Genomic DNA, 21,329 nt, shown 5'->3' with positions numbered 1-21,329 from the left:
CAACGCAATCGCTGCATCTCGATACGTTTAACAATGTTGATGTCGTTTTATAGCAGATACAGCTCGTGGTTCATGCGACGTCGATATTCACCGTCAACGCAGATTGGTCCGTAGATCTTTCGAATAATTTTTCTCTCAAACACACCAAGCACTGCCATATCTGCTTGCGCAAGTACCCAGGCTTCGGAGCCATACATCAGCACGGGTAGTATCAGTGTTTTGTAGAGCGTTATTTTTGTTTGACGAGATGTGGCTTTGTTTTCAAACTGCTTACTTAAACCAAAGTAGCATCTGTTGGCCACTCTAATTCTTCTTTTTATTTCACAACTGATGTCGTTTGTTGTGTTCACGTAGGTGCCGAGGTAGACGAAGTCTTTTACTACCTCAATATTATAGGAACCAACTTCTACAGTCGGTCCGAGCTCAATGGACGCATTGCGCGTCGACACCATCAACTTGGTCTTCTCACCGTTTACCGCCAGACCCACTTTAGCAGATTCTCCTTCGACCTTCATAAAGGTATCGGTTACTTCTTTTACTGATCGGCCCATGATGTCTATATCATCAGCATAATCAAGTAACATGTGACTATAGGTGTAGATTTTCCAGCAGGATGTTGAAGAGATCACACGAAAGGCTGTCTCCCTGTCTGAAACCTCTTTTGGTACCAAACTCTTCGGAGAGGTTCATTCCTATTTTAACTGAGGACCTCGTGTCAGTTAAAGTCATTTTACAAAGCCGGATGAGCTTTGCGGGGATACCAAATTCAGACATGTCTTGGAATACCTTTGAACGCAGCGGGCTGTCGAAGGCTGCTTTATAATCGACAAAAAGGTGGTAGGTGTCTTGGGTCTTCTCCAGGATTTGCCGCAGGGTAAATATCTGGTCAATGGTGGACTTGCCAGGTCTAAAATGGTCCAATTATCTCGTTGACCATAGGCTTTAGTCGTTCGCACAATATCCCTGACACGATCTTGTAGGCAATAGGGAGTAGACTTATGCCCCTATAGTTAGAGCATACAGTCTTATCTCCCTTCTTGTGGGCACAGGTTCCAATCGTAGCTGATGAATACACCTTATCAGCGTGTCGCCTCCGGTTTTGAACAGCTCGGCTGGTAAGCCGTCGGCCCCTGCTGCCTTATTATTCTTCAGCCGATTTATTGCTGTCCTTACCTCATCTTGGCTGGGCGGTATACATTCAATACCATCTTCTGGGATTGGGACTGTGGTATCTTCGTCGTCTTCGCTGCTATTGGATACCAACAGATTTTAAAAATGTGCTTTTCATATCCTGAGTACACTATCTGTATCAGTTACCAAATTACCTTGCTGGTCTCTACAGGAGGATGTGCCCGTACCAAAGCCATCAGTTTGATGCTTGACTCTTTGGTAGAATTTTCGGACTGCATTCTGGCTCCTGTACATCTCGATTTTTTCACACTCCCGCTTTTCCATCTCTCTCTTTTTCCTGCGGAAAAGACGTTTCTCCTCTCTCCTTTTCTCCCTGTATCTCTCTCGTGCGCTATGCGTTGCTACGGATTGTAAAGTAGCCCTATATGCCGCATTTTTCTCTTCGGTGGCAGCACGACACTCCTTGTCATACCATGGATTCCTTGGTGGAGGTCTCTGGTATCCAAGTATGGATTTTGCGGATGTTTGCATGGAGTGGGCAATGCTTTGCCATTGCCCTGATATGTTATCGGGATGAGGAGTGCTTTGATTAAGCAATTGGGCTAGTTGAGTGGAATATGCTGTGGCTATCTGTTGTGATTGCAGCTTACCGATGTCTAAGTTTCGTGTTGTGTCTGTTCGTACTTTGTTTGCTACGTTTAAGCGGGTGCGTACCTTTGCAACAAGGTAGTGGTCCGAATCAATATTTGCGCCTCGGAATGATCGTACATCCAACAAGCTCGATGAATGTCTTCCATCTATCACAACATGATCAATTTGATTTCTTGTTTCCTGATCTGGAGACAGCCAGGTGCCCTTATGAATATCGAGATGATTAAATCTGGTACTGCTAACTACCATGTTTTTTGCAGCTGCAAAGTCTATCAGCCTCATACCATTGTCAGATGTTTCACTGTGGAGACTGAATTTCCCGACTTTAGGGCCAAAGATATTCTCCTTTCCAATTTTGGCATTAAAATCGCCTAGAATGATTTTAATGTCATGGGCAGGGCAACGGTCATATGTTTCTTCTAAGCGCTCGTAAAATATATCTTTGGTCTGTTCGTCGCTTTCTTCAGTGAGAGCATGAGCGCAAATAAAGCTAATGTTGAAGAATTTTGTTTTTAATCGATTTGCAGCGAGTCTTTCATTCATTGGGGTGAAGCTGGAGACCAGATGTTTAAACCTCCGACCAACCACAAATCTGCAACCAAACTCATGCTTTACGTCATGGCAGCTATAATACAGTGCGTTACCTTTAGGTGTTGTATTTCCTGTATGGCAGTAATATCGGCCTTGTACTTTTCAAGTACGTCTGCCAATGCGAAGACTGCACCTTCTCTATAAAGAGTGCGAACATTCCAGGTGCAGATTCACAGATCATGGTCCTTAAAACGTTTGCGGGGTTCGTCAACTTTAGAGGGGTTTGTTTTTCTTTTCTTTCGTTTTTTCATAGTAGGCTGTTTTTTCTAGTGGTTTTTAACGTTCTTATGGGTGAACGCGCGGCACATGTTAGCTCACTACCTTTAACGGGTTTTAAAGGCAGTTCCCCAGGTGACACCACGGGGAGGTCAGTGTAAACTTGGGCGAAAAGAGGGACCAAGATAAATCCTGGGCTTTGCCATGTTAAAACCGGTCAGGACGGTTGCTTGGTATCTTCCATCCCCTACGTCACAGTCGGTCTTCACAGAGACCAAAATGTCTTCATACAAGGTCTTCATAGAAGAGCACAAGTTCTTTATAGAGGGCCAAGAGGTCTTAAGAGAAAACTAAGAGGTCTTCATATAGACCAGAATGTGTTCATAGAAGTTTAAGAGTTTTTCATAGAAGACCAATGTCACTTCATAGAAGACCGGGACGTCTTCATAGAAAACATAAAGGTTTTCATAGGAGGTCTTTCCAGAAGACAAGAAGGACTTCATACAGACTAAAAAGTCTTTAGAAGACCACGAGACTTGCATATAAGACCAAGGGGTCTAAGAGAAGGCCGTCTGGTTGCTATAGAGGTCAGGAGTACTTCTTAGGGACAAAAAGGTTTTCATAGAAGACCAGTAGGCCTATTCTGTAACTTTTATCGATTGAAAAGTTGTTAAAATTTCTTTTGTTTTTGTAACAACTACAAAACAAACAAATGAAATTGTTGTAAAATAAACAATGAGTAAAGTTGTTAAAAAGTTACTGAATAGGGGGGCAGTAGTGCATTTCTCTAACTCATTTTTTGAGTTACCGAAAAAAATCGGTAAAATTAAAATGACTATAATTTCGGTAATTAACGATATTTTGGGTAAGTTAGCGACCAATAAAAAGTAGTCGTAAAGTTCTACTGATAGCAAGAATTCCACTACAGAAGGTCTTCATAGAATCCAGGATTACTGCTTAGAAGAAGGAAGAAGAAGGACTTCATAGAAGACCAGAAGGACATCGTAAAATACCAACAGGTCTCAAAGAAAAACTGGAGGACTTCATAGGAGACCAGTAGTGCGATTATCTAACTCATTATTGCAGTTACCGACAAAAATCTGTAAAATTAAAATGCCTATAATTTCGGTAAGTTAGCGACCAATAAAATGTAGTCGTAAATTTCTACCGATAGCAACAGTGTTGTCAACTTTTTCTTTAACTTTTCAGTCATAATTTTGCGATTTATTTTTCACAGACCGTTATATCATCACAAAAGACCAGGATGTCATCATACATCGATATGTTTTCATAGAAGACCTGTAGTGGGATTCTCTAACTCATTTTTGAGTTACCGACAAAAATCGGTAAAAGTAAAATGTGAATGAAAAGTTCAAAAAAAATTGGCAGCACTCTTGCTTTCGGTAGAACTTTACGTCTACTTGTTATTGGTCGCTAACTTATCGATGAATATCGTTAATTACCGAAACAAGCATTTCAATTATACCGATTTTTGCCGGTAATACAAAATATGAATTAGTGAATCGCACTACAGAGCGCCAACTCATGTCCTCGGTGAACCACTTACTTGAGGAGCCTGAGATCTTGGCGGTGCCTCGGCACAACAAACTGTTGTCGATACATAGTCTGCTTGAGTACTGTAATCAAACCCATACAAATCATCATCTTGTGGGAGGGTACCCCCCCATTCAATCATGTCAAGAGAGATCTTCATGATCTGATCTATCAACAGGCACATCAAGCTGTAGTCATAATATTAATATTAATGCAGTTGTAGAGGCTATAATAACGAAGCGTATGGATGCCGTTCTTGGATTCGTGGCACCGCCTCAATTCCTATTGGGTCATAATCGATGGTGTACATACAGAACATCTAACCAGCATACGATAATGGACTTCATGATACGCTGTCCCTGTTCAAATACACAGCCAAGCCAACTTACCTAACCCTTATTAGCTATTATATCCCCTCTCTGTTATATATCTACTGCCTTAGCCTTAAACTCTTTCAAGCAAAGACTTCACACAATTCTTACAAGAAAAAATTCATTAATTGTGTGGTTCCCAAGAAATCGTGAATCTGTAATCGTGATCTGTAATTTATCCTGTACAATTGGTAAATGTTTTCAATTCTTCTGAAACCATAATATAAATAAAATTTTTCGTTTTCAGTTTAATTGTCTATGGCATTGTTCTTTCGACACTTGAATGTCGGTATGAATTGTAAAAGATTCTGGGAAGAAGAATTTCGTATGAACTTTCTCATAAATATCTTTTCCTTTCATAATAAATATTGCATAAACATTGAAATAAATAAATTTTGCTTGCAAAGCATAAAAATTCTCTGCAATACAAAGCTAAGTTTCCGGTTAGCTTCCTATGTTAATATGAACTGCTACAACAATGTAGTACAGACATTTAAAACTTCTAACAAAACAAAACAGAAACTAAAGCAATTATAAAAATTCTAGTCCAAAAATATTATGTTCAAATATATGTATGCTACAGCGTTTATACACAGTGTGTGATGGTGGTACATATTGGGGTGTAATGGAATTTGAAATGTCTTTAAAGAATACAGGGCAGAAGTGAAATGCAATGGATTCATTTTCTCTATAGATTGGAAACCAAAATGGCTATACAGGACCAACAGCTGCATAAAAGACAAAGAATTCTTATCACAATTGAAGGCACAGATGTATTCTCTCTTTACAAAGAATACCTTTTTAATATTGTTTTCTTCATACTATGGCGTATACGTTGCATCGTTAGTTATACACCCTACCGGCTGATGTATGAAATTATGATAATTTTCGACAAAGTGTAATAAAAATTAAAATGATTCTAACAAAATACATGGTAGCAGTAAAATGCCTTCTATCTCCCTATAGATAGGAGACCAACATGTTTATACAAGACCAAAAGGTACATAAAAGACTAAGAAGTCTTTTCTCAATTGAAGGTTTATATGTATTCTGCTTATACAATAGCACCTTTCTCACAGAAAGGGTGCATCTATAATCCATTTCTGAGAGAGATCCTTTCTGCAAGAATGGATGCTTCTATAGACCCTTTCTTAATGAAAGGCTGCTTTTATCGACCCTTTCTGAAAGAAATGGTGCATCTATAGACCCTTTCTGACAGATGAAGTGCACCTACAGACCCTTTCTGAAAGAAAGGGTGCTTCTATAGAACCTTTCTGAAAGAAAGGGCCCTTCTATAGACCCTTTGCGAAAGGGTGGTTCAATAGACCCTTTCTGAAAGAAATGGTGCATCTATAGACCCTTTCTGACAGATAAAGTGCACCTATAGACCTTTTCTGAAAGAAGCGGTGCTTCTATAGACCCTTTCTGAAAGAAATGGTGCATCTTTCTGAAAGAAATGGTGCGTCTATAGAAACTTTCTGAAAGAATGGGTCCTTCTATAGACCCTTTCCGAAAGGGTGGTTCTATAGACCCTTTCTGAAAGAAATGGTGCATCTATAGACCCTTTCTGACAGATGAAGTGCACCTATAGACCCTTTCTCAACGAAAGGGTGCTTCTATACACCCTTTCTCAAAGAAAGGGTGCTTCTATAGACCCTTTCTCAAAGAAAGGGTGCTTCTATAGACCCTTTCTCTAAGAAAGGGTGTTTCTATAGACCCTTTCTCAAAGAAATGGTGCTTTTATAGACCCTTTCTCAAAGAAAGAGTGCTTCTTTAGATCCTTTCTCAAGGAAAGGGTGCTTCTATAGATCCTTTCTCAAGGAAAGGGTGCTTCTGTAGACCCTTTCTCAAAAAAAGATGCTTCTATAGACCCTTTCTCAAAGAAAGGGTGCTTCTATAGACCCTTTCTCAAAGAAAGGGTGCTTCTATAGACCCTTTCTCAAAGAAAGGGTGCTTCTATAGACCCTTTCTCAAAGAAAGGGTGCTTCTATAGACCCTTTCTCAAAGAAAGGGTGCTTCTATAGACCCTTTCTCAAAGAAAGGGTGCTTCTATAGACCCTTTCTCAAAGAAAGGGTGCTTCAATAGACCCTTTCTGAAAGAAATGGTGCATCTATAGACCCTTTCTGACAGATAAAGTGCACCTATAGACCTTTTCTGAAAGAAGCGGTGCTTCTATAGACCCTTTCTGAAAGAAATGGTGCATCTTTCTGAAAGAAATGGTGCGTCTATAGAAACTTTCTGAAAGAATGGGTCCTTCTATAGACCCTTTCCGAAAGGGTGGTTCTATAGACCTTTCTGAAAGAAATGGTGCATCTATAGACCCTTTCTGACAGATGAAGTGCTCCTATAGACCCTTTCTCAACGAAAGGGTGCTTCTATACACCCTTTCTTAAAGAAAGGGTGCTTCTTTAGACCCTTTCTCAAAGAAAGGGTGCTTCTATAGACCCTTTCTCAAAGAAAGGGTGCTTCTATAGACCCTTTCTCTAAGAAAGGGTGCTTCTATAGACCCTTTCTCAAAGAAATGGTGCTTTTATAGACCCTTTCTCAAAGAAAGGGTGCTTCTATAGATCCTTTCTCAAGGAAAGGGTGCTTCTATAGATCCTTTCTCAAGGAAAGGGTGCTTCTATAGACCCTTTCTCAAAAAAAGATGCTTCTATAGACCCTTTCTCAAAGAAAGGGTGCTTCTATAGACCCTTTCTCAAAGAAAGGGTGCTTCTATAGACCCTTTCTCAAAGAAAGGGTGCTTCTATAGACCCTTTCTCAAAGAAAGGGTGCTTCTATAGACCATTTCTCAAAGAAAGGGTGCTTCTATCGACCCTTTCTCAAAGAAAGGGTGCTTCTATAGACCCTTTCTCAAAGAAAGGGTGCTTCTATAGACCCTTTCTCAAAGAAAGGGTGCTTCTATAGACCCTTTCTCAAAGAAAGGGTGCTTCTATAGACCCTTTCTCAAAGAAAGGGTGCTTCTATAGACCCTTTCTCAAAGAAAGGGTGCTTCTATAGACCCTTTCTCAAAGAAAGGGTGCTTCTATACACCCTTTCTCAAAGAAAGGGTGCTTCTATACACCCTTTCTCAAAGAAAGGGTGCTTCTATAGACCCTTTCTCAAAGAAAGGGTGCTTCTATAGACCCTTTCTTAAAGAAAGGGTGCTTCTATAGACCCTTTCTCAAAGAAAGGGTGCTTCTATAGACCCTTTCTCAAAGAAAGGGTGCTTCTATAGACCCTTTCTCAAAGAAAGGGTGCTTCTATAGACCCTTTCTCAAAGAAAGGGTGCTTCTATAGACCCTTTCTCAAAGAAAGGGTGCTTCTATAGACCCTTTCTCAAAGAAAGGGTGCTTCTATAGACCCTTTCTCAAAGAAAGGGTGCTTCTATAGACCCTTTCTCAAAGAAAGGGTGCTTCTATAGACCCTTTCTCAAAGAAAGGGTGCTTCTATAGACCCTTTCTCAAAGAAAGGGTGCTTCTATAGACCCTTTCTCAAAGAAAGGGTGCTTCTATAGACCCTTTCTCAAAGAAAGGGTGCTTCTATAGACCCTTTCTCAAAGAAAGGGTGCTTCTATAGACCCTTTCTCAAAGAAAGGGTGCTTCTATAGACCCTTTCTCAAAGAAAGGGTGCTTCTATAGACCCTTTCTCAAAGAAAGGGTGCTTCTATAGACCCTTTCTCAAAGAAAGGGTGCTTCTATAGACCCTTTCTCAAAGAAAGGGTGCTTCTATAGACCCTTTCTCAAAGAAAGGGTGCTTCTATAGACCCTTTCTCAAAGAAAGGGTGCTTCTATAGACCCTTTCTCAAAGAAAGGGTGCTTCTATAGACCCTTTCTCAAAGAAAGGGTGCTTCTATAGACCCTTTCTCAAAGAAAGGGTGCTTCTATAGACCCTTTCTCAAAGAAAGGATTCTTCTATAGACCCTTTCTCAAAGAAAGGGTTCTTCTATAGACCCTTTCTCAAAGAAAGGGTTCTTCTATAGACCCTTTCTCAAAGAAAGGGTTCTTCTATAGACCCTTTCTCAAAGAAAGGGTTCTTCTATGGACCCTTTCTCAAAGAAAGGGTGCTTCTATAGACCCTTTCTCAAAGAAAGGATTCTTCTATAGACCCTTTCTCAAAGAAAGGATTCTTCTATAGACCCTTTCTCCAAGAAAGGGTTCTTCTATAGACCCTTTCTCAAAGAAAGGGTTCTTCTATAGACCCTTTATCAAAGAAAGGGTTCTTCTATAGACCCTTTCTCAAAGAAAGGGTTCTTCTATAGACCCTTTTTCAAAGAAAGGGTTCTTCTATACACCCTTTCTCAAAGAAAGGGTTCTTCTATAGACCCTTTCTCAAAGAAAGGGTTCTTCTATAGACCCTTTTTCAAAGAAAGTGTTCTTCTATACACCCTTTCTCAAAGAAAGGGTTCTTCTATAGACCCTTTTTGAAGGAAGCGGTGCTTCTATGGACCCTTTCTCAAAGAAAGGGTGCTTTATAGACCCTTTCTGAAAGGGTGCTTCTACGGACCCTTTCTTAAAGAATGGGTGCTTCTATAGACCGTTTCCGAAAGGGTGCTTCTACGGACCCTTTCTTAAAGAAAGGGTGCTTATATAGACCCTTTCTTAAAGAAAGAGTGCTTCTATAGACCCTTTCTTAAAGAAAGAGTGCTTCTATAGACCCTTTCTGAAAGGGTTCTTCTATAGACCCTTTCCCAAAGGGTTCTTCTATAGACCCTTTCCGAAAGGGTGCCTCCATAGACCCTTTCCGAAAGGGTGGCACTATAGACCCTTTCTGAAAGGGTTCTTCTATAGGCCCTTTCTGAAAAAATGGTGCTTCTACACCCACTTTCTCTAGAAATGGTGCATCTAAAGACCTTTTTGAAAGACAAGCTGTACCTATAGAAAGAAGGGGTGCTTTTATAGACCCTTTCTCAAGGAAAGGGTGCTTCTATAGGCCCTTTCTCAAGGAAAGGGTGCTTTTATAGACCCTTTCTGAATGAAAGGCTGCTACTATAGCCCCTTTCTGAATGAAAGGCTGCTTCTACAGACCCTTTCAGAAGAAATTGTTCATCTAAAGACCCTTTCTGAAGAAATTGTTCATCTAAAGACCCTTTTTGAAAGACAAGCTGGACCTACAGACCCTTTCTCAAAGAAAGGGTGCTTCTATAGACCATTTCTGAAAAAATGGTGCTTCTACAGCCCCTTTCTCTAGAAATGGTGCATCTAAAGACCTTTTTGAAAGACAAGCTGTACCTATAGAAAGAAGGGGTGCTTTTATAGACCCTTTCTCAAGGAAAGGGTGCTTCTATATGCCCTTTCTCAAGGAAAGGGTGCTTTTATAGACCCTTTCTGAATGAAAGGCTGCTTCTATAGCCCCTTTCTGAATGAAAGGCTGCTTCTATAGCCCCTTTCTGAAGAAATGGTGCATCTAAACGCATTTTTTGAAAGACAAGCTGCACCTACAGGGTGGTTCTATAGGCCCTTTCTGAATGAAAGGCTGCTTCTATAGCTCCTTTCTGAATGAAAGGCTGCTTCTATAGCCCCTTTCTGAAGAAAGTCTGCATCTAAAGACCTTTTTTGAAAGACAAGCTGCGCCTGCAGGGTGCTTCTATAGCCCCTTTCTGAAAGAAAGGCTGCTTCTATATACCCTTACCGAAAGAAAAGCTGCTTCTATAGAACCTTTCCGAAAGGGTGCTTCTATAAACCCTTTCTGAAAGAAGTGCTTCTATAGACCCTTTCTGAAAGAAAGAGTGCTTCTATAGACCCTTTCTGAATTTCAATTAAAGGCCTATGAGCATTCTCTCTATACAATCAATACTCTTCAATCATTTTCTCTTACACTATGGCGTATACGTTCTGTCGTGAGTTATACGTACCAATGACCGATGTATGTAAATAGATAACTTTCAAAGTGGCTTACCGCTCTGCAAAACTTTCATATTTCAAATTTATAAAATGATTTTTCCTCTGTAGTAAATTTAAATTTATTCTTATATTTGAATATTTTTAATATGTATTACACCCCAATGTTCACGGTTTCAAATTTTAGTCAAACAAAATAAACCCAAAAAAACTAAAGCATACTTTTAGTTGTATTCTAACATGTATTGCAAATTTGAGTGTGCTTTATCATCATATTTTTATGTCTTCCAACTCTATATATTTTTCTTCCAGAGAACGTTTGGGTTGCAAAAGTTTTAAATGGTATCTGGACAATGTGTATCCTGAACTCTTTATACCAGGTGAATCGGTTGCCTATGGCGAGGTAAGTATTTTTTTGTATTTAGAAAAACAAATGCTATAATAATGCTGCTTAGCAAAAATAAGAAAACTAACATTTATAATGTGAATCCCTACCCCCAACTAACATGGCAACTTAAACCCTTCTAAGTTCCCCCTGAAAAACTAACAAGACCTCAAAGAAACCAAAGACATACATATACACAGACACTCTGACCTCAGAGTCAGCACATGAATTGGTTTGAAAGTAGCATTCACCCACTTTTTGCTTATCAAATAATAACCAAGACCTAACATGACTTAAGACCCCCCCCCCCCATCCATATAAAATTCCATTTGCAATATTTAAATATTAACCATTTATTTTATTATCCTTCCCCCCAAAAAACCGAAAAATAAATACCATCATCACAGATAAGAAATTTAGGTGCTGGCGGTCGTACATGTTTGGATTCACCGGCACGCAAAAAGGATTTGAAAAAGCCTGTTGGCTTATATCCCTGTCACAATCAAGGAGGAAATCAGGTTTGTTAAAAACAACACATACTCACAGCAGCAGCAGCAGCAAACCAAGCGACCGCCACAAGCTCCGTTCAAATTGAAATTACAAAAACAAAATTGTCCAACAAACAAACCAACCACAAAATCCGCAATTTTTTACAAATAACTTTAAGCATTTTTTCGCTCTCTACTACCAAACAACAAAATTCCACTACCAAACAACAAGCCAAAACGAAAAATAACAAACAAAATACAAATCTAATGGTTATGGGTTGCATATACTACATATATGGTGCCTTCTTTATATTCCACTACTGTTTCTGCCCTCCCCTTTTGACCCCCCAAAAACTTTGTATTTGCCTAAACGCATGTTGATGCTTTTGATTGTTATTGTTTAACTATTTATTTATTTTTTTCTCTCTGCGATTCTCTGAACTTAAGTGGTATTAGACATGGATGTTGGATAACAAAAAAATAACATTTAAGAAGCTGCAAAGCATACTTTTAGGCGGTAAATTGTAATACCATACAAAACGTATACGTTGTGTCGTTAGTCATACGCCAAGAGGTACTGTGAACGATTACAGGGGAAATTTACTTACTTTGAGAAACATGACACTTGTGGCGTATTAATATTGAATGAAAATTCCTCCTTGATAAATATATTGTAAAAAAATTAATTTTTTTTTCAAAATCAAATAATAAATCAGATAATAAATACAAATGCGAGTCTTTTTTATAAGGAATTTTCTCTATAACGTTGTCATTCTTCGTCAGTAGCTGCTACGTTATAGAGAAGTGCGACTGAATATTGAGACAACAATCATACGAGTCACTATACAATTTTATAAAAATAATTCCTTTTTGGTATAATTGATAAATAAAATTGTAATATTTTATTTAAATTTCTTAAAATTGTATTTAAAATCCTTTTCTAATACCACTTAACAAAATTTTTTATCTACTGATAATGATATGAATCTCTTGAAATATATGCATAATAACCCCCACTTAACTCAACAACAACCAATTACAGATTGCCAATATCGAAACCGATATGTGTCTCGATTCAGCCGCCAAACCTGACGACATGCAAGGTGCCGTTGATCCTTATAAATGTCACGGTCAGGGTGGAAATCAGGTACTTTATGATTTATTTGTTTCTATATTTAATTTTCAGTTAATTTGCAAAACAACAACACAATTTGGATTTTGGGTTCCTCAAAATATCGTTACACATTATTTTAATTAATTTTCTTTTTTTTACGAAATGCTTTAACTTGCTTTTGGTTCATCGTTTCTTCTTTTTTTTTTTCTTAGTATTCATAATTTTGGTTTTGGAAACCTGATAACACACCACCACTGCTTAACAGGCAAATAAAAAAGATATTTATTTAATATGGCTTGGCAACAATAACAAAAATAATACGCAAAATTCTAATAAATCACCTGACATCAAAAAATCGTATTTCAAAATTCATTTCTAACATTTTTTCTTGACAAATATTTTTTTGGGGTAAGGCCTAATAACGTTAAATGACATGATCTTCTTCCTTCCACAGCGGCCAAAGTTCATTTAAATCCATTTTTTTTTTATTCCTCATAAATCATTGCATATCTCCTTGGAGATACTTAAGCATTATGATGGCATACTTTAGGGGATTTACTAAAAATGCTAAATGTCATTTATATTGTTTTTTGTTTTACTTAAGGCAATGTCCGTCCTGGTGGTATTGTCTTAATGCTGGTGCTAGGATAACAATTGAATATTATGGCTGGAAATTCGGATAAATGTTTTGTAATTTGGCATAGCCAAAAGGCAAGGAAAAACAAATTTAATTGAAAGTTTAAGAAAATCAAAGACACTACTACGCTGCTATTTATTGTCTATAATGGCGTATATGTTATGACAATACTTATACGCCCTCTCTTACTTCGGTGGCTAAAAGAAAATGTTTGTCATTGCATCCGAATTCAGAATAGATTTCCAAAAGCCTATGTCGCTTGTGTTACTTGAAACTAAATCAATTCGAATGAGGAAGAAAAATTGTCTTTGGATTGTTCCTACTTTAGCTTCGTTCCCGTACTTTTTAATAGTAAAACTCGTAAAAGAGAAAACTGTAAAAAAATTTTCTCACACAATTGTTGTTTTTTTTTAAATAATTCGGGAACGGAAAAAATGAAAATACGTAAAAAAACTGAAACAAATGTCAAAGTCGGCGTATCAGCCAATCAGACGCCGGCAACTATGTTACTATGTTTTACACGCTCAAATTTGTCGAGTAAAAAGTTTTTAAAGAGAGCGCCATTCAGCGCCATTTTTATTTAAAGAGAAGTGAACATTTTACAACTTTTTTGTGTACGGGAACGGTTTTTCGGGTAAAATGTGTAAAAGTCGTAAAAATTTTAAAAACTTTTTAGTTCAGAAACAAAGCTTTTATTTAATAAAAACTTTCTAGTTAACTGACTCCATTGTTGCATACTTTATGGCAGTACTCATACGCCCTAATCTACCTAAGTGGCGACAAGACAAAACTTTATGGCTGGAAATTCAAATAGATGTATTGTAATTACTTTCACAGACAAAAGTCAAGGTAAAAAGTTGAATTGAAGGTATACATTTTGAAAAAATTTTAAACTTTAATTTTTTTAAGTAACAGAAAAATATCACACCTATTTTTTATGCAATAACCACTCTCTGACTATATGGACCGCATTGGCGTATAAGCTATGACAATACTTATACGACTTCACTAACTAATTTAAACATAGGTGACTGCAAGATTCAGATTTTCTTGCTCCCAAATTCAGAATAGATCTTAAATCGTCCTGGTACTTTGCGTTACACCTTCTAGGTTAACCGTTCGCGTTACCAAAATTCAACATAAAAATTCTAATTGAAGACAATGTTTCAAAATATAACTATACTGGCGTATACCTTATGGCAATAGTTATACGCCCTGGTTTACTAATGTATTCAGGTGATTGTAACACGGTATTTACTGCTTCCCTAACTGAAGCCATGTTTCGAAATTTAAACCTTCACTACAATTGCCCTATCGAAGATTTTTCACTTTCCTTCTAGGTAAACACTAATAGGTTCTTAGGATAATCTTTTTATACCCTCAGCCTTTAGGCTAAGGAGGGTATATATACTTTGATACGATGAAAATGTGCCTCATCGAAATAATGGTTTTAGACCCCAAGTATGTTTTGACGAAATGTGTTTCAGACAATTTTGAGTCGATCTAGCCATGTCCGTCCGTCTGTCTGTCTGTCTGTCCTGCTGGCTGGAGCGCACGATAACTCTCGAACGGATGAACCGATTCGGTTCAAATTTTGGCTTTCGTAATATTTTGCCCAAACTTAGTTTAAGTTCGAAGATGAGCTATGTACATCGGTCCACTTCTTCCGGTACCTCCCCCACAAAAGTTCGAAAATGTTCGGAAAATTTGTGCGCACGATAACTCTTGAAGGGAGTGACCGATTTGGTCCATACTTTGTATAGCGTAAACTTTCTACCAGAGTAATATGAGGTTCCAATATGGTCTCAATAGGTCCACTCCTTCGGGTACCTCCCACACAAAATTTCGGAAAAGTTCAGTTTAGGGCCATCTCTCGAATCGCTTTGATTTTTGTTTTAGCAACTTGTATTCACTGCCCTCCATACGACGGTACAAGTTTCATCAGGGGTAAGTCCATACTTCCTGAGAAAATAGCATGAAAGTTGCAAAAAAAAAAACCTATGACACCGTGTGATGTGGTTGGAGCGCAAGATAACTCTGGTCTTAGTAATATTTTGTCCAAACATAGTTTAAGTTTGAAGATAAGCCATATCGGTCCACTCCTTCAGGTACCTCCCCCACAAAAGTTCAAAAATGTTCGGAAAAATTGTTCGTACGGTAACTCTTGAATTGATCTATACTTTACACATCCTAATATATCTACCAGATATAGATCAGGTTGAAATATGGACTATATTTGTCCACTCCATCCGGTACCTGCCACACAAAAGTTCACTTTAAGACCTCATATCGAATCACTTTGATTTTTGTTGAAGCCACTTACAATCACTGCCTCAATTACGACAGTAAAAGTTATTTCAGGTGCCAGTCCATACTTCTTGAGCAAATAGCCCGAAGAGTGTAAATTCCTTTTAGTATTTCCTCCGCAAAAATTTTGATCTTTAATCCTAATCAACATTTTTGTGGGATCAAGCGGCCAAAATGTTTAAAACTCCCAAAATACGTATGTATTTATATACACAGGCTGAGGGTATATCTCTGTCGGCAAAGCCGACTGATACTTTTTTACTTGTTAGTGACCTCAATAGGTTCTCACACCATGATTCAGCTACAATTAAATGCTTCATTGATTGCACATTGTTCACACAGCTCACAGAAAGCCGATATTCTTCGAAACATGCTCAAACTACTGGCGTATCGTATACGTTATGACGACGTTATGTATATACGAGGGGAACTGAAAAACCTTCTGACCTAGGCAACACGCATTGCCGCCAGGCGTCATTTGACATTTTTTGGAAAGTTTGAGAGTTTTTAGCCTAAGCATACTCAGGACAGTTTTACATACGACCAAGTATTGGGTTGAATACAGTGACATGAAAAAAATCACTTTGCAAACAAAAATGGAATTTACTTGTGAAAATTTTTTACATTTTTTGACGTGGATAATCATGGCAAGATTGCATTGATCAAATTAAATTTTTGTATGCCGATAAAGGGACATCCTTTATCACTTTGAAAAACTGGCTTAATGAAATCAATCGTGGCCAACACTCGCAAAAATACGAAGGTCGTGAGGGACGCCAAAAATCGGCCGTTGTGCAAGAAAAAAATTAACGGATAACGCATGGTCGCCATGTTATATACCGTGAGATAGAGGTATCCTTGGGCATTTCTTCCACCAACTAACTTTTGATATTGCCTGAACACCTGGCCGCAAAAATGGATTTTTTTCTCGCAGGATCCAGCAAAATTTACCAATGGCTCAAAAAAGGCTCTTGTGGATTGGTGCAAAGAAATTGTGAATAAAATCAATCGCAGTGCTTCAAACGACATTTATAAGATCGACGAATCTTGGATCTATGCTTAAAAGCTCTAAACAAGACAGGAATGGACCGTTTAGGTCTTTGAAAGCGAGCCAAATGCAACGAAAGCTGTTCATGGAAGAAGACCTTCGAAGCAAATGGTCGCCTGTTTCTTCGGCAAAACTGACCGTGTGGCGACTATACGACTATGGGAAATGTAGGACGGCTAATTCTGAGTGTAACACTACAATTTTTGTGCTTGAAGTCTCCTGAAGAATTCGAAAAACGAACAAGAGAAGACGAATCGTTCTGCCACGTGACAATGCGAGCTCCCACACATCGATTCAACCAGCGCCTGTTTGACCGGACAAAACGTGGAATTGAAAGGAGATGCGCCTTACAATACGCTTAGGCTAAAAACTGTTAAACTTTCAAAAAAAAATGTCAAATGACTCTTGGCGACACTGTGTGTTGCCCAGGCCAGAGTGCCCCTCGTACAAAGTTTTCATATCAAGGTTTTGATTTATTCTTCTGGGAAAATCGGCATCTAAGAAAGTGATGAATTAAATTACAATGTTCGGGTATTTTTTACACTATACAAGTGGTGTAATAAGACTCAACTTTCCGATTCGACTATAAAAAGTAGGTTTGTTGAGCTTCCTTGTCCTTTTGTTGAGCTCCCTTGTCCTTTTGGGAAATTGCAGTCATGACATTGTTTTATAAGGAAACGATACAGAATTGAATTGAATTTGAATTGTCCCAATTTCAGCTTCTATATCTCAAAAGTTGTAAAACCTACGAAACTATAATTAAGGTCAATCTTGTAGAGAATTTGCATAGCTACAACATCTTCTTCAGTCTCATTTTGATAGAACTTGCGGTTTCTTAGCAAAATCGTGAAAACCTAAACAACCCCTAAAAATGTCAACTTGAACCGCGATTTATTTAAAAAGCGCTCCGGCGTTTGTTTTTTTTTTTTTTTTTTGTTTTTTCTCATCTATGAACATTGTAGTTTCAGAATCCGCAAAAACTTCCCAGGTGTAAGCACCTTCCATTTAAATTTGATTCCATTGATTTGTATTAAAAAAATTGGAACTGTCAAAGTCAAAGTTTCGATTTTAACAAAAAAAATGCCCGTCTTTTGTCCAAAACTCTTTCAACTAGCCTCTATAAAGCCTAAATGACGCTGAGGCGAAAACAAACTATGAATTGTACATAACTTGTTACTTGAAAATAAATAAACTAAAAAAACTCGGGAAAATAATTAAAAAAAAACTGTCTCGCTTACAGACAATATTTTTAATAAGACAATATTTTTAATGTTTAAAAAGCTCACCAAAATATTACAGATAGGTCCATCTGTTTTCTGGCTATCGTTGGTACCGACTTCAAACCATTTTGAGAAAAAAGCGTTTTAGGTTGCGCCTCTACACATGAAATACAACGGGTTCTTCACTTTGAACGGTCATATCGCAGACTTAAAAAAGGCCAATATTTTTTCCATTTTTTTAAGTGATAAGTAGAGGTAGGTGGCGTATACATATTGACGGCAATTATACGCCCCAATATACAAAGAAAAATATTGTAACGTGATTTTCTACACAATTAAAAATCGACCACAGAGTCCTCTTTATATACAGCCTATATCGGTTCGCACTTTCGGATACGCCCAATCAACATTTCAAACTTTTAAGCAAAAGAGAAGACACTTCTCAGATCGATTTTATTATTTTTATACCCTACACCGCACTGTGGTAAGGAATATTATGTATTTGTGCATTTGTATGTAATATGCATAATGAAACGAGATAGACCCATAGTTCCTTTTGGGGATATACCTAGAATAACTTTCTGAGTCGATTTATACATGTCCGTCTGTCCATTTATTTTTGTTCGCAACGTACAAGTCGCATTTTTTGTCCGATTCAACTGAAAATTGGGTAATATAATTTTTTTAGCCATATAAAGAACGCTATAGCTTTTGGTGAAAATCGGTTCAGATTTGGATATAGTTCCCATATATATATTCGGCCGATTTGACGTATTTACTGCACCAAACACGCTATATACGTCCGATTTTGATGAAATTCGGAATGTGTGATTTTGAATTCAGTCTAGAAATAAATGTGCCAAATAATATTGAAATCAGTTTAAATTTGGATATAGCTCCCATATATATTTTCGGCCGATTTCACGTATTTGCTACACCAAACACGCTATACATATCAGATTTCAATGAAATTTGGAATGTGTGACTGAATTCGATCTAGAAATAAATGTGCCAAATAATATCGAAATCGATTCAGATTTGGATATAGCTCCCATATATATTTTCGGCCGATTTCACGTATTTGCTGCACCAAACACGCTATATATGTCCGATTTCGATGAAATTTGGAATGTTTCACTGAATTCGATCTAGAAATAAATGTGCCAAATTATATCGAAATCAGTTAAAATTTGGATATAGCTCCCATATATATTTTCAGCCGATTTCACGTATTTGCTGCACCAAACACGCTATATATGTCCGATTTCAATGAATTTTGGTATGTGTCACTGAATTCGATCTAGAAATAAATGTGCCAAATTACATTGAAATCGGTTCAGATTTGGATATAGCTCCCATATAAATTTGACATATTAAGAGTGGTGTAGGGTATCATATAGTCGGCCCCGCCCGACTATGATCCTTTCCTTACTGCTGTTTTATTATTCACGATTTATAGAGTTTTGATATATGCATTTTCCGCTCCATTTGCCCTTTAATGACTACAAAGGTAACATTTATCGATATCGAAACAAATATTGAATGGCGTATACGTTATGTCGTTAATTATACGTCTTAATTTCGAAAAACTACTTTTATAAATATCGTCAATAGGCCGAGGCGATTTGTATGAAAGAAAAAACCTTGATCGCCTCGTCGCGTTTCTGGTTCCTGGGGTTGAACTGACATAAAAAAGTCTACTAGAGGATATGTCTACGGTGATAATCGAGCCTTCCCATTTTAATTTAAAGTTTTTTATCCACTTTTTTTTGACAGCCAAACCGTCGTTTTGGGGTTCATTGACAACGAAAATAATGTTGGTTCCTATGGACCATTTCGTGTTTTTATACCCTCCACCATAGTATGGAGGGTATATTAAGTTTGTCATTCCGTTTGTAACACATCGAACTAATCATTTGCGACCCTATAAAGTATATATATTCTTGATCAGGATAAAATTCTAAGACGATCTAGCCATGTCCGTCTGTCCGTCCGTCTGTTGTAATCACTCTAGCGTCCGCAATAATTGAAATTTTGCACCCGAGGGTCTTTTTTCCATAGGCAGGTTAAGTTCGAAGATGGGCTATATCGGTCCACTCTTTGATATAGCCCCCATATAACGGTACCTCCGGATTTGAGGTATTTTGACGTTCTTCGACACATTTGCAGACCGAATTAGCTATAATTTGGCACTTAGGGTTCCTAGTGATCAACAAATTTATACCCCAAAAGATATGGGCATAGGTCCATGTTTTGGTATAGTCCCCATATAACGGTACCTCCCGATTTTCGGTATTTTGAGAATTTTAGCCACAATTTTTAACCGAACTATCTGCAATTTGACATTTGAGATTCTCAGCGGTCACGAAATATCTCCACCAAACATCGACAACATAGGTCCATGTTTTGGTATAGCCCCCATATAACGGTACCTGCCGATTTTCGGTATTTTGAGAATTTTAGCCACAATTTGTAACCGAACTATCTGCAATTTGACATTTGAGGTCCTCAGTGGTCATGAAACATTCCACCAAACATCTTCAACATAGGTTCATGTTTTGGTATAGGCCCCATATAACGGTACCTCCCGATTTCCGGTATTTTGAGAATTTTAGCTGTAATGATCGGTATTTTGAGAATTTTAGCTACAATTTTGTCTATTCAAAAATAATCGTCAATATAGGTCCATGTTTTGGTATATCCCTCCATATAACTGTACCTCCCGATTTTCGGGAATTTTCTGTGGTCACGAAATTTCTTCACTAAAATTTGTCAACATGAGTGCATTTTTGAGGGTCTACATTGTTTTGACGAAACTACCCTCAATTTGACTCTTAAAGTTCCACGCAGCTATAAAACTTTTCCGCCAAAAAAAATTTAAAGATAGGTTGACTCTTTGATATAGCCCCGTAGGTGGTACCTTTCACCTAGCTGATCACTTTTTTTTTTTTTTTTTTTTTTTGAATTAGATTAGATAACACTGTGCAACAAAATGGAGGTGAAAGTCTGGGGCACGGAAAATTGCTCTTGGGGAAGAAAGGCCTTGGTAAGTATATTATGAACACCGAAGGACAGATCCGCCGTGAGCCGAACTGCCGCGTTATGAGGTGATGAAATTTTTGTTAGAGACCCTGTGGGCCATCAGGAATTGGCGTTATATCTTTGTTCACTGTTGCTTAAGTGCTCTACGAAAACAACAAACAAGGATATAATGCTAATTCATGATGGCTTACGGGGTCTCTTGCAAAAACTTCATCACGCCATAACGCGGAAGTTCGACTCACGGCGCATCTGTCCTTCGGGGTTTTTAATATACACACACCAAGGGCTTTCATCTCCAAAAGGAATTATCTCTGCCCCAACATTTGTGTTCACAGTGTAATTAGAGCAATAGTGGGAGGCAGTAGGAGTCTATCCATTGTCGAAAAGTTTTTCCACCTAAAATTGTGAAAGGACCCTAATTATTCCATTTTAATTAAGACTATTTTATGGTGGAAGGTATAAAAAGTTCGGCCCGGCCGAACTTAACGACTTTTTACTTGTTTGTTTTATAATGGTAAATATAGTGAAAAACAGGGTTTCTAAGATTTTCAAGTATAAATGGACATGACTTCTTTTTTCACAACGGATTTCTATTGATCATTTTGTATCTTTCAAACAAGCCATTGTTTTTTTTTTTTTTTTTTTTTTTTTTTTTTTGCTAATAAATGGTTGAAGTGTGAAAAAACCAACAAAAAACGGGAAAATGTTTTTTCTGGTGCTCTAGGCTGCTTAGAAGATATCAAACAGAAACGCG

At 37.8% G+C, this 21,329-nt stretch overlaps 1 protein-coding gene across 5 annotated transcripts in view; it reads left to right on the top strand.

Annotated features, from left to right (window-relative positions):
- The window catches only part of Pgant9 (polypeptide N-acetylgalactosaminyltransferase 9), a 423,799-nt gene that overhangs the window by 362,592 nt on the left and 39,878 nt on the right, over nt 1–21,329 (top strand). For 3 of the 5 annotated variants that reach the window (XM_073956149.1, XM_073956147.1, XM_073956148.1), the window contains 2 exons: nt 10,647–10,737; nt 11,127–11,237. In XM_073956149.1, the coding sequence (XP_073812250.1) occupies nt 10,647–10,737; nt 11,127–11,237 (202 nt within the window). Of the gene's footprint in view, nt 1–10,646; nt 10,738–11,126; nt 11,238–12,249; nt 12,355–21,329 lie in introns of all 5 variants that reach the window. The other 2 variants (XM_073956150.1, XM_073956151.1) reach the window with 1 other exon arrangement.

The sequence above is a fragment of the Musca autumnalis genome, unplaced genomic scaffold (assembly GCF_047663935.1).
Source record: "Musca autumnalis isolate F117 unplaced genomic scaffold, ASM4766393v1 scaffold_5, whole genome shotgun sequence".
NCBI classification, from domain to species: domain Eukaryota; kingdom Metazoa; phylum Arthropoda; class Insecta; order Diptera; family Muscidae; genus Musca; species Musca autumnalis.
Note: the sequence above shows the minus strand (reverse complement) of the source record. Positions and strands in the feature narration are given on the sequence as shown.